At 39.8% G+C, this 13,312-nt stretch overlaps 1 protein-coding gene across 9 annotated transcripts in view; it reads right to left on the reverse strand.

Moving 5' to 3' along the window:
• The window catches only part of DYNC1I1 (dynein cytoplasmic 1 intermediate chain 1), a 242,979-nt gene that overhangs the window by 145,003 nt on the left and 84,664 nt on the right, over nucleotides 1-13,312 (reverse strand). For 6 of the 9 annotated variants that reach the window (XM_065666334.1, XM_065666335.1, XM_065666339.1 and 3 more), the window contains 2 exons: nucleotides 8,524-8,583; nucleotides 4,384-4,499 (listed from right to left, as the gene is read on the reverse strand). In XM_065666334.1, coding sequence (XP_065522406.1) covers nucleotides 4,384-4,499; nucleotides 8,524-8,583 — 176 coding nt within the window. The remainder of the gene's footprint in view (nucleotides 1-4,383; nucleotides 4,500-8,523; nucleotides 8,584-13,312) is intronic. The other 3 variants (XM_065666342.1, XM_065666341.1, XM_065666338.1) reach the window with 1 other exon arrangement.

Genomic DNA, 13,312 nt, shown 5'->3' on the forward strand with positions numbered 1-13,312 from the left:
ACAGGCTTGGTGCAGAATTTGCCATGCTAAAGGTTTGTTGCACATTATCTTACAGGATAAACAGAGCCACAGCTCCACAATGATTAAACTTGGAAATCTCAGCCCCTAATAGTGAAACATAAAAATAACTTTATCTTTGCATTTTATCATGGAACTTCCAGGAGCTTCACTTGTTTTCATGGGGCTTGTCAGTCCTAGTCACAGGAAACTCCTCATCTGATTATCAAAACTCAGAGTAGGACAGAGCCCTCACACAGAGCCAGTGTATGACACTTTCAGTCATACACAGATTACTCAATAATGAGAAACCTACATTAATATGCCTACATGAAGCGCTCTGCCGTCAAGCTAGTCAGTGAAGAACTACTCAATGCAGTCAGTGGCACCTAGAGAAAGTGTTGGCTCACCCTACAGTAGTCACTTGCAGTTGGTATCACACAGAGATTCCTAAACTCATGTGCTTTAGTTTCATGACTGTGAGTGGAATTCCCCTCTCCTCCATCAGTGCTTTAAAAAAGGTTAGCTTTGAGGAACCTCAGTTCAGAGAATTACAGTGTCAGAGAAATGATGAACCCAACCCAGCCTCTCGAGTTTCACCTCTGTTTCGGCATTTCACCTCTGTTTTCAAGTTGCACCTCTGTTTTGATACTCCATTCCTGTCAACTTCCAATCAGAGTAAAAATCTTATTTTTCCCTCTTTCCCTAATATCCCAAATATCCTCAGTGTTTGAGTACAGCAGAGAAACAGATGGAGCATGGTCCTGAATTGCATTCTCTGCCAGAACTGGGCAAACAGTTGTGAGGTAGGATGAGGTTATCCTGCTGAGGGGGTGAGTATGCTAACACATTTGTTTCCCCCATATGAACAACCATCTGTTGAAGATGATAAACAGGTGAAGTACATAGGATCTCCCTTGTTCTAGAAAGTCAAATCTCTTTCCCCCTGTATATGAGATCGACATTTTCAGAAATGCATTTCAGAACAACCTATTCACAGTGACAGTCTGGCATGACAGAAAAGTGAAACCATCTCATTTTGTCAATGAAGTAGTTTGTACTTCATGAAAGAAGAATAACAACATTCCTGACACTGGCCAGCAAAGCCAGAGAGCTCACAGACCTTCATCTTTTTACTGCCCCCTGTGTTTTGGGGGGAGACAGAAGAGGATTATCCCCCTTCCCAGTGCAGGAGCAGTGTGATGTTTTCCTCACTGAGATTTTACGTCCTGGCCCATTAGTGAGCAGGAGAACAGTAAGCTGGAGCTGAGGCAGGCACCCAACAGAGCTTGAATGTGCAGGCTGTTTTCCTATCTGAAAAGGTAGGTTGCAGGCAGACATACAGATTTCCTTCCACTGCTCTATGGCAGTGAAGGATTCATCCTGGGCAGAGGTCAGGCCATGGCTTTTCTGTTGCTGCTTTCTGCTAGGTGTCATTCAGCAAAGGGCCATTCTGCAGTGCTTTGGAGGGTCTGATAATCGAAGGCTACAGGGGGCAATGTGAGAGTCTGCACAGTGAAGGAATGTGTCCCAGAGGCCCCTCAGAAAACACTTGGCATAGTCTAGATCTTAATCAACTCCAGAATGGAAAAAGCAGCACAAGTGAAACGTCTCTCAATGCCTATGAATACCTAAATTCAAATTCAATTGTAGAAGGAGGAGGGGAAAAGTAATGAGCTTTTGGTTTTCTTTTTTTTCCCTCAGGCTCCAGAGCTGAGATCTGGGTGTTTTTGAAGTAATCCTAAAAGGAAGAAAAGGCTGAAGCTTACTGTGACATAAATAAAGCAAAAGAATTAGGTACTTGTGATCAAAGGGTTGAATGATGCATATACACATCTCCCTAAATAATAGAGGGGGTTGGGGAAATGGCATGCCATTATTCCTCTGAACTAAAGTGAATTACCTGTTCTGAAAAAAAAAAAGGAGTTAATCTGGTTTTATACAGTGAAGAATAATGCCACATTATTTCTTCTAAAATTAGCAGCTGACAAGCTGAGACTTCAGTGATCATAGCATCTAGCTCTCTGGCACCACATTGCACTTGCCACAGTGAAACTTTCCTTTACTGGTTTTATGAGTTTTGGTGCGGAATAGCCATTTCCACAAAGGCCTACATCCACTGAGCTCCAGAACAGCAGTAGGTCTAAGACATCTCAGAGTATCTTTCTTTCTAGAGAACCAATGTGCAGAAAACCTGATAGTGACATTTCAAAAAGGTTGCAGAACTTTGAAGGGACTCCATGTCCTCTTTCAGGGGCCTAATTGTACAGGAAAGACCTTTCCAACCAGTGCTGTATCCCTTTATTAGTTGTCTTCCAAACCAGAAGCAAGCATGTGACAATCTCATCCTAAACTTTTGTATTTTGACATTTCCAGCGTCCAAGGCGGGCAGCAAAGATTGAATTTTGAAAGCTCAGACTCATTCGAGGAAATAAGGGGTTTCTTTTTTTTCTTTTCTCAAACTGCAACGTTTCAGCATCTGAGTAACCGGTCACATACCCATAGTAATGGCTGAACAATTAATTTTGAAAAGATAATGGCTATATTTTATCACGTGAATGCATAGGAACAGCATAGGGACTTCTCTTCAAACCTGTTCTACTGAGGAATTCCCCTCTGCTTGCTGTTCATGTTCAGAGTGACAGTATGAAGGGCTCAGGATTCATAAAGAGGCATAGGAGATTGGAAACCTGACAATTCATTTCCATCAGACCTGGGAGACAAAAATCACCGAGTTTATTTATCCCGTAGAGTTTCAATTAAATACTATTTTGATGGATTAACCAAGCTTTTCTGACTCTCCTTTACCAATGCAGGGCCATATTCATGTCCAAGTTAATGTTATTCCCTAGCAACAGATTGGAAAGGAAATATAAGTTAAATTTTCTCTCCCCCACACATCTGAGGGAAGTTATCAGGTGATACTGTTGGAGAGGTTGGCCTATTCACATAGACATGTCAGCTAATGCGTGCTGCAGTCCAGGGCCTGAAAGAGGTAAACACAAAGCCATGTCTTCAACTCCCCATATCCATAGGCTTTTGTACTTGGGTAAAGGCCCGGTGTCAGGGAGGACGGGCTTCCCCTGATGACTCCATGATAATGCCCCAGGGTTGAGCACCTATGGGTCTTTACTCAGGAAATCAATGCCTCAGGGGAAATCTCCCATCTTTTTGAGGCTTCAGCAGCCCTCGGAGAGATGAGCAGAGATGAAATGGATTGAACTAGGAAGGCTTTTAAGGCAGCATCTCCCTCTAATAAGGCAAAGCTGCCAGGACATGCTGCTCAAGAAGCAGCATCCAAGCAACCTAGTTGCCTATGCTTGAAGGTGCTATATGAGACAACAGATGACTAGGGTAAACTTGTGGTCTGGGACAGTAGAATCTGAGTATCTAGCTCAGCAGTTTTCATTTGTGGTTTCTTGAAGGCAGACCTGGTAACTCAGTTGCAGAAAAAAAAGTAGCCTATGTTTATCACTGTATCCTCCCTGACAGCAACTTATATTTAGAAAGATTTACTTGCACACCTTTTTCAACCTACTTGATTCTCTTCTGTATGGAGCCTGGTGAAGTTCTACAATATCTGCTGCATGAAAGCACCTAACTGGTAAACTTTCCTTTTGTTGGTAACAGCAAAAATTGCTGTCAAGACTGTCTTCAGTTTTACTTCCGCTACTTGTTTTGTAATAGTGTGTAAATTACATCAGGCTAATGAACAGCTTTACATTAAGTTTAAATGGTTTCAACTGACCTGCAATCAGTGTTTTGCAGTACAACACTGGCAAGTGTGTAGTCTAAGGAAGAGATAGAACAGCACTCCTCTACTAACTACTCCACGTATTTATCTGTCAACAGGAAAGCCAAGCAACTAATAAACAGCTCCATGAGTACAGATAATATATCTGTCAGCAGACAGAAAGCAAGACCATCCGCATCGAAGTATCTAAGCCTCCTTTTTCAGCACATAGATCTAAAATGTAAGTTCTAGGACTCACCTACTGGAGTGAGACACAATTACACTTTCCATCACTGCCTATTTACGAAGCACAGAAAATAACTTCCTTGAGAAAGTAAGAAAATTGGAATAAAACACTGTTTTAATTATATTCATAATGATTTATTTGAAAATATGTTCTCATTAAACTCTTATCTAAGCACAACCCTTTGTAAGGCAGAAGTAGTTTGGTTCCACCTGAATTTAAAGTCATTATTATAATTATTCTCACCAGAACAGCCATTAATCACATAAACAATACCCGTCTTGCAGAAAATATGTGATAAGTAGCTATATTATAGTTTACTATTATTTTTCTTACATTCTTTAACTCTTACTTGAATAGTTATTTTCTACAAAAAATTATTTTGAAAAAAATTAGTAATAAATCTTACCTTCAGATTGATGTGTGGCAAGAGGTGTCTGTGTCTCCTTGGAGTATGATACCACCTCCCGAGGTAAGAAATCAACCTGGGTAATCTTTGACACCCCTAGTTTGTGCAGTCTGCGTCTAAGATGGAATACATGACATCAAAAGGTTAGTCACGTTAAATGTAAACCAGCAGCAGGAACAAGAGTGTTCACTCTTATGAACTGGATTAAAAAAACTACTTGAATGTTTGCTAAGATGAAACACAATACACTATGCATGAGAAGTACCCAACTGCAGTGAATAAAATTAACCCGGGAACCACTTGCCGTAACAGAGTTACTGAACTCATCTGATCATGCTGCTGAGAGGCACTGTAAATGGGAGAGAGAAATGACCTGCTTGTGCCCCTTGTAACAACAAAAATCTGCTTTGTACCATCATTACTACAATGTTTTGCCTGCTAAAAAGAGTTAGTCATCAGTCTGAGCTATACAATAGCAGAAAGGGCACAGTGAGCGTAAACCAGTCTGGATTAGGACTCTCAGATGTTCACCTGAGAGCAATAATAGAGCCTTTAATTGGCAAGGTAGGTAATTTCCATTTAAAAAAAAGGAGATTCTCCATTATACAGGAGTTATTAGTAGTGGAACTGGTATAGGTTTATGATTAGTAGAACCCTAATGCAAAGAATGGAGGGAAGCTCCAAGACACAACTGGAACAGGGCAAGTATAGCCTTCTTTTTCTACTCCTTCCCTTACTTTAAATAATCCATACGAAATAAATCAGTAAAGCCAACTAACTGTGATTGGCTAAGGGAAAAAGAAGAAAGACAGCTGAACACAGTCATGAACACTTTTAGTCATACACAGTTCACTCAACAGTGTGGGGAAAAAGTCAATTTATTTCCTGACTATTATTTGACTGTAGGGAGGAAAGAATAAACAAATTATTACTTTCAAGTGTTTTACTGGAAAAAATGCCAACTTTCAGCAGAGAAGAGAGTATCTTATTATGGGTACATCCCCATTATTATGTGTACATCTTAGGCACACAATAAACAAATCAACTAAATAAGTCCAGTTGCCTACATCAACAATGGAAGCATGCCTCTGCATTTATGGGGAACAAATTCATGGATACAGTGTTTCTAAACTGCCATGTCATACAGAAAGCAGTTTGGAAAAGTAGAAAACACACACACATTATTCATATCTGCTGCATTTTACAGATTGTCAGAAGAACAGAGGTCAGAGGGGTTTTGATCTAATTAATTTACAATGGTTTAGGTATTCAATTAAGATTAAGATGGATGTCTGTAAAGGAAATGGGTGTCTCAAAAGAAAATTGTTATCCTTGGGTGACACCTACTGAACTCTTCAGCAGTATTAATGCTACATCAGTTGCATTGTTATAATTGTAACATACATTGTTATACAATTATATACATTGTTATAATCTAACTTACTGTCTGAGTTATTAAAATGAATTGAATTAGATTCAGCAGGTAATCAGTATAAGTCAACTGTAACACATAGAAATAGTTGTTACAGCTCTGAGTCTTCTAAGACTCTTCTAACCATCTGTGACTTTGCCAAAATGAAGAAAAGCTATTACTGCCTGAAAATTCTACAGAAAAAAAACCTCTACACCCTTACCTGGGACAGAAAAACTTCTACAGTTTGTATTATACTTCACCCAACAGAATTCTTAGTAGCACTACATTTCTGTAGCTGCTTTAACTGAGAGTTTATGTAAATTCAATCTTTGATAAATATCTCACCCCAGCAAAATCTCATACTTTTCCCTCCTTCAGCACCAGATGTGCAATCTCTGTGGCCCACTTGTTCGGTTAGACTTTCCTATGTAACCAGTCCCCTGCTACTGGTTCTGCTTACTGAGATTTTTAAGCCTCCTGCATTGAAAGAGCTACGTGACAGTGGTCTTGGTTAAATATAATCTCTAATTAATTATGTGTTTAATCTGGGCCTAATTAGAGCCTCACCTAATTCTAGCAACAGTTTCACATGAGGTCACTCCATATCTCCTCAACTGCCTGAGGATGTGGAACATCAATCCTAATAGACAGCTGGATTTAACTGCTAGTTGGGTTAACCTCTTTGTAGACTGCTAACCAAGAAGTGAGATATATCCTAGAGCACTGTGCTGAAAATACGTGTGGAATTTTTCACCTAAACCGTTTCTAATTCAGGAATTGCTGGTGCCTGTACAAATGCCTGGTGTCACCCATATCCTGGTAATTACTAATGAAGACAGGGAGAACTTTCTTCATCCGAAGGAATGTGGTCTCTTAGCTCTTTTTTGCCCCTGTTAAGGAACCTGTAACAGTTCTTGTGTAACTAAAAGTTGGCCTAGCCCTTGGTCCCAAACACTTAGGTATGACTGGAGCATCCTATCCAGACTCTACCAAATATGGACTGTAACATTCCAGTCTCTAGTTCTTTTTAGGGCAGCACTAAACTGTCTATGGCTTTCCCATCCCCATTTTTCACCTGAGGTGCTCATAATTCTTGTAATTTACAGTTTGCTGAATATTCATCTTGGAGAGCATGTAAGCTTTGAAGGATTTGTTTCAAAACTGCCTATGGGATGTTAGTAGAACTGCAACTAAAGTCAACGCATTAAAATTGATTCCTTTGTCTGTAGGTGCCAGAAGAAAGACATATCAGCTAGAATTGCTTTGCTACACACGTAATTTAATTGCTGACTGAAGGATTTCTTTTGCGTTGGTATCTTTTTTTTAATCTAGTCTCATGACATTAGAGGAAAGTCTGGTCCTTTCTCTAATTCTGCCTTGCTTTTGAAGACAGTTTTCTTTCAAAAGGAGTAGGACTTCTATTACAGAGTATACCTGTGGATTTACTCTTCGGCACACTGCTTTGCTGTCTTTACACTGACTGCTCATAAATTATTGAAATCTTGTGGCTAAACAGCGGGTTATCTTGCTGCAAATCAAATAAAGGAACTTGCCTTGCTCCTGGGAGTGCTCATCTTTTAATTCAAACTACTGGGAAAGGGCAGCTGAGATTTCTAAAAAGTTTCTGTATATTAAAACAGCTCAAAAAACTCTACCTTTTTTGTGTGGTCCAGGTAAAGTTCTAGAAGTTATACCTATTTGCAGGCACACTCAGGTGAAAATTATAAACATTTCTAAAAGTTCTGGTCATGAAGAAACCCTGTTTAGAAAGCTCTCTGGATACTTTCCACTCCCTCTGATCTTTCATGGTGAATAACCCTAACATCCCTAGCTGCATCTGGGAGCACTCTCAATTAGTAGTTAAAGGGAAATTGTTGTTTTTCTTATAGAATGGTGAATGAATTTCACATGAGCCAGTAAAAGCATAAAAACCTTGCCTGCAGACTCAGGCAGGCAAGCTCATAGGTAACATCTTCAACATAGAGATTTGGTTTTGCCCATGACTCAGGTTCTGAAGAATGTGACGGACTTCCACCTATCCCTTTTAGGGGAACAGTTTATCCTAAATATCTCCATAGGTAGGCATTTATAAATTGTTTAACTATTTTTTTCAGATGTTTGGGGTAGAAGAGTTCCATCCCAAACTAGAAAATATTAATTTATCTCTAGTACAATTTTAAAAGATGCTTGATTAGGCTGAACTCACTTAAGATGGCAATTACTGTTGGAATATGATCATATTTTTTTGCCCAATTATAAGTACATACACAGCTCCTAAGGAAAAAGGGGAAATTGCTACTAGATGTGGGAACAGCATAACTATGGAAGACAGGAAGGAGGGGAAAGAGTAGCTTGCAAATGATTCAGAGAGAAAAGTCTGAATCAACAGGTACAAACGAGACCAATGTAACTGTACATGCACGTAAGTGCCACCATAATAACATTTCATCTGTAATGAAATAGTTATTTGTATTGTGTTTCAGGCAACAGAAAGAGCAGCTTATCTTTTCATGAGCTTCTTTAAATAGTTGGGTTTTTTTCCCACAAAGATGGCTTTGCTGAAGCTTCTTATTGATTAAACTAAAAAAAAAGGAAACTTAAATTATGGTCTTTTTGAGCCAACAAAGCAAATGAAAATCACATAAAACCAGCTCAACCGAGAAGCATTTTCAACATAATTATTGCAAAGAAATAATAAATGAGTAACAAAAAGAGCTGACATATACCCAAGTTCAGAGTCAGACTGGAGCTGCAGCACTGAGGGGTCTGTGTCCCATTGCAAGGTCCTAGGGTGGTAATCAGCCGTGCAGCACAAAGGGGAGGGGAAAAAAGAACACACAGAATTAACTGAAAGGATGAACAAAACCCCATCTTATTAGTTACATGCTCTATGTAGTACGTTCAACCTCCAAGTGCAAGGGACAGCCACAGTATGTTAAACAAGGTTTGTATGTCAAACTTTGACAGGGCAAGTAACTTTAAAATTACAACTTATTGGTAAAAAAAAAAAAAAAAAAGGAAGCAACTGTGTTTCCTTTCAAATATTGGTTAATGCAACTTTTTTTTTTCCTTTTTCAGAAAGATTTCTAACTATGTAACTACGGTTGACATATTCACAATATTCTGTAAAATCTGCAGGCACAATTTATTATAATCATGTTTTTATGATAAGGTGTAATTACCATGAACTTCACTGAAGAGTCTAGCCCTTTACACAGTAAGCCATCCTATAAAACAGTGCTCTGGGCACGAACATCACATAGTGCACATGCCAACAAATGGCACACTGACACAAGATTGACACATTCTGGGTGCATCTGGGACAAACAAATTTTTCTTCTTTTCCTCCAAGTAAAATTTCTGCAGAAGATGGGAATGATACATCTGGGGAAACCAGGTCTATGACAATCTTTCAATAATAGATTGCTGTCTTATGGCACTGTCACCAAATACATGAATGCTCCTTAGGTGTATTCTGAAGATGTTCCTTGCATTGCAGTGCAATTTGCCATGCTACCGTTTCTGAAACACTTTGTAAACATTCACAGAGCCTTTCTGGAGTCCTGTAAAATACTTATAAATCCCTTAGTTTAGAAACACACAAACTGACATATTGAGGCCAACGTTTCTAAAAGTGTCCATTCATTCCTTGGCTCTCAATTTAACTTCCCTGGGAAGCCACATCTCCTACACAAGAAAACTGCCAGAGTCTGTGTCAGAATCAGGAACACAAGTTTGGCTCCCAAGCACCTTTTCCAGTAGTATGAACACTAGATTATGCATTGCTCTCACTTTCAGAGGCCAAAGCAAAGGAAAACACTCCTACACTAAAGCCAGCAAGTCATGCAGACATGCTAATAGTCCTCAGAATTAAAAACACCCCTTATTTCTTCTGAATACAAATTTTGAGGATACAGAGAACACAATATTATCAGGTTCAGCCAAAACCAGCCATGTAACCAGTCATACTCGATTTACACAAGCCTTTCTGCAACAATAGCAACCTCTGGCAATGCATCACTCATATAAACTAGCAAGTTATTGAATTATGGTAGAAAAAGATATCTTAAAGCCATATAATTATGCTACCTCCTGTACTTAGTAAACTCACCCATTCTATTACCAGTGTTAACTCACTCTCCGGAGAGACAGACAAGGGCATGTGCTGCACTCTGTTGTGTCTGAGTGAAAGAGAATCAATCCCAACACCCTGTACATACAAAAGTTATGAGGGATTGTAATTCGAAGGTGCTTTCCGATGCAGTGTAGGGGCACTTATTCCCCTCAGTTTCTTATGATCCACAGTGATGTGTATTGGCATGAAAGACTTTACAGCGATACAGAAAGGACTCTCCAGAAAGGGTCAGAGACAGAACAACACAGTAATAAAGAACAGATTTTTAACTTGTAACTTGACTGTAGCTCAAGAATAGTGGAAAGTGGACATAAGGATCTGAATGCCTGATGCAAGGCAAAGGCATCAGTGACCAATGCATTATAGGTACTCCTTTAAAAATGCTACCTGTGTGAAAATTACTCTTGTAAATATCACCAAAGTCAGTAGCATATATTAGGACTTGCTATGTAAATGCAGGTTCCTAATCTTATAGCTACATAGGGGCTACTTATACATACATATCCAGGTTTTCCAAACACTTGAAAGAAAACATACATAACTAATTTCTCATCCACTTTCAAGGCTACAGAATCTCCCAAGGTATAAAGACCATTCCGCCAGAAAGAACTCATCATCTGATTAAAACAAGAGCTTGCAACAGGTCTCTAAAGAGGTCTCTAAATGCCCTTACATTCCACCTCAAAGAATCCAGACTGTTACAAGAGAGGGCACATTCACCCAGCTGAATGTCTAAACAAAATAAATTTGGAGATCTCACACACTCAAGATAGCACTCAAATCCCCAAAATTTGAGAATCCCCACAATATAGAACCTATGGTTAGGGGGCCATCATTTCACAGAATCACACAGAATCACAGAATCCCAAGGGTTGGAAGGGACCTAAAAAGATCATCTAGTCCAACCCCCCTGCAAGAGCAGGGTAACCTACAGTACATCACACAGGAACTTGTCCAGGCGGGCCTTGAATATCTCCAGTGTAGGAGACTCCACAACCCCCCTGGGCAACCTGTTCCAGTGATCATTTTTTACATGCAGACCATACATTTTAATAGCAATCTTCCATGACTCCTGTTTTCAACAGTTTTAGTGCATCTGTGAAATATTTCCTACATTTGTGCTCCAGATGTTAATTGTTCTCTCTGCATCGTGTTACCACTTGCAAAGCCTTGAAAACTAGATGAGGAAGCAATCTGCTGTGTTGCCCTCTCAAGCTTGGCTAAGCAATGTCATCATAGAAAATAAGGCTGCAGGTAGCAGATCTTCAGGTTTGAAGTCTCTTGCCCTAGGAGACACAAAACTCAAGTGGCTACACTTATATATTGGAGGCTAGAGAGCACAGGGAGTGACTATATGTTTCAAGGAGCAATATTGATTTGCCCTTTGTCTCTACCTGACACCTGAAAAAGGTCTGCAGATCAAAATGAAAGTGAGTAAACAGCAAAGATGTAATCTGGACCTGCAGTTTAGCCGGTTTCCATGACAATAACACTGGAAAAGAAACATATTCTTTGAGGATTAGCAACCAAAAGACGATGTTGAATAACCTGTGCTGCCATCCAGACTCAGAAATTAAATGTAATCTGTGATGAACAGACATAGCTTATGATGCTCCTTGATCATCTGGATGAGCACCACAGTTATGCTTACTCTCTTGTGGAGAGTTCTCAGTCGCGATTGTGAAATGCCATCAGATGTCAGTGAAACAGTGGTGCTGATCTTTTTCAAATCTAGTGCAGGAGCTCTTTCTCCAGAGTTCTTCAGGAAGAACTGTTCCTCTTTTTCCTTTCTTCTTCATAAAAGAAAACTGAAATTAGCTTTGGGACTTCCAGTCACCCAAAGACAGGGGCAGATGGAATAACATTACAGACCCTGAAGAGAAGTGCATGGCATAGGAGAACTGTTTGACCAGTAGGTCAGCAGTTAGGCATACGTGTTCCCGCTCTGGGCCCTTTCAGAAAGCATGAGCTGAAAGTCCCTCTAAATGGATTCAGTGGATTTTGGCACAGATCTGTATAGAAGAGATATACAAAATATGTTACCTTAACATTTTTTATAGGCAAAAGAGATGAGCATTAGACCAAGTCAGGAAAAGTATTGTTCCCTTGCACTTTACAGTATTCCACAACTCTCCTACAGATCATGTGAGCTGAGCCTCCTCCAGTGGGGAAAGTGAGTGCACGTGGCATGGAAAGGGACCCTGGAAACCCACTGAGTGTGAGCAGCACAGTCAGGACTGAGCTGATCAGCCTGTTCCCACCACCCGCACAGCACAGACAATGCTTTAATCAGAACTACCCAACTTTGTTTCAAAGCTGGTTGCTCTATCAGTCTCCCACACAGTGCCAAACAATAGCCCTGCTATCAATCTTCCTTTTACACATTTGGTGCACAGTGGCTGCCCTTGGCTGACTGTACAATAAGCTGTAGCTATTATCGAATAACAGATTGTTCTAAGGCAGCATGAATGGAATGAGGGCTTCTAGATCATGCATTAAGTAGACAAGGTATTTAGGACAGTATTAATGCTGGTGCTGTTTCAGCTCTTAGCACTGAAGAAGTACCAGATAATTTTTGACACAATGCATCTTTTTTCCCCACTCAGTAGGGGAATAACATATAGAAAGAAACCCATGGGAGAAAGAGACCCAGATGTAATATATTTATTAAAGCATTGGATGGTGAAGCAACTTGTTAGATTTTTCTGTTCTGAATTCCTGCTCAAAGCATTAGGGAGATATTCAGAGCACAGTTTTAAGAGGACAGAGGCCATTGCAAAATTTGAGGCTGGAGGTGAAAGGAATCTGAAAAGAAGCGTTCCCTTTTCTCTATTATTATTACCATGGAAAACCAGGCACTGTGCCATCTGGTACGATGGCCTGTGGAACCTCACTTCCAGAAGATTTCATTCTGATTGATTGCATAATGTCAATTATGTAGATTAAAAATGTGGAAAAGACTAAAATAAATAAACTAAAATTAAAATAAAATACTTGAACTCTTTTGTAACGTTCCTAACCTCAGAATGCATTAATGAACCATGGAGCCTGTCATCTAAAACCATCTGGAATCCATGAGAACCTCTCAGCTGACTTAAGCAACTCTGGGTCTGGTCTAAATGACAGCACATGAAACACATAAGGCATGAGTGCCAATACGTATAATTATTAAGTCACCATCATAAAATTATATTTAATATCTAGAATCATGTTCAGATTGCAGTACAACTTGGGTCTGGTAAGTGCCTCAATCCAACACTTTTCATTCAACCAGTGTGCGACATGCTGGCAGCTTAATTCTGACTTTGCCTCTGTGAAGCTAAAATCAAATACTCCTCATCTGCTGCTGATGCTGCGGAACATGTGTTCTGCACGACTTC

Source organism: Lathamus discolor, chromosome 2, assembly GCF_037157495.1.
Source record: "Lathamus discolor isolate bLatDis1 chromosome 2, bLatDis1.hap1, whole genome shotgun sequence".
Taxonomy (NCBI): Eukaryota; Metazoa; Chordata; class Aves; order Psittaciformes; family Psittacidae; genus Lathamus; species Lathamus discolor.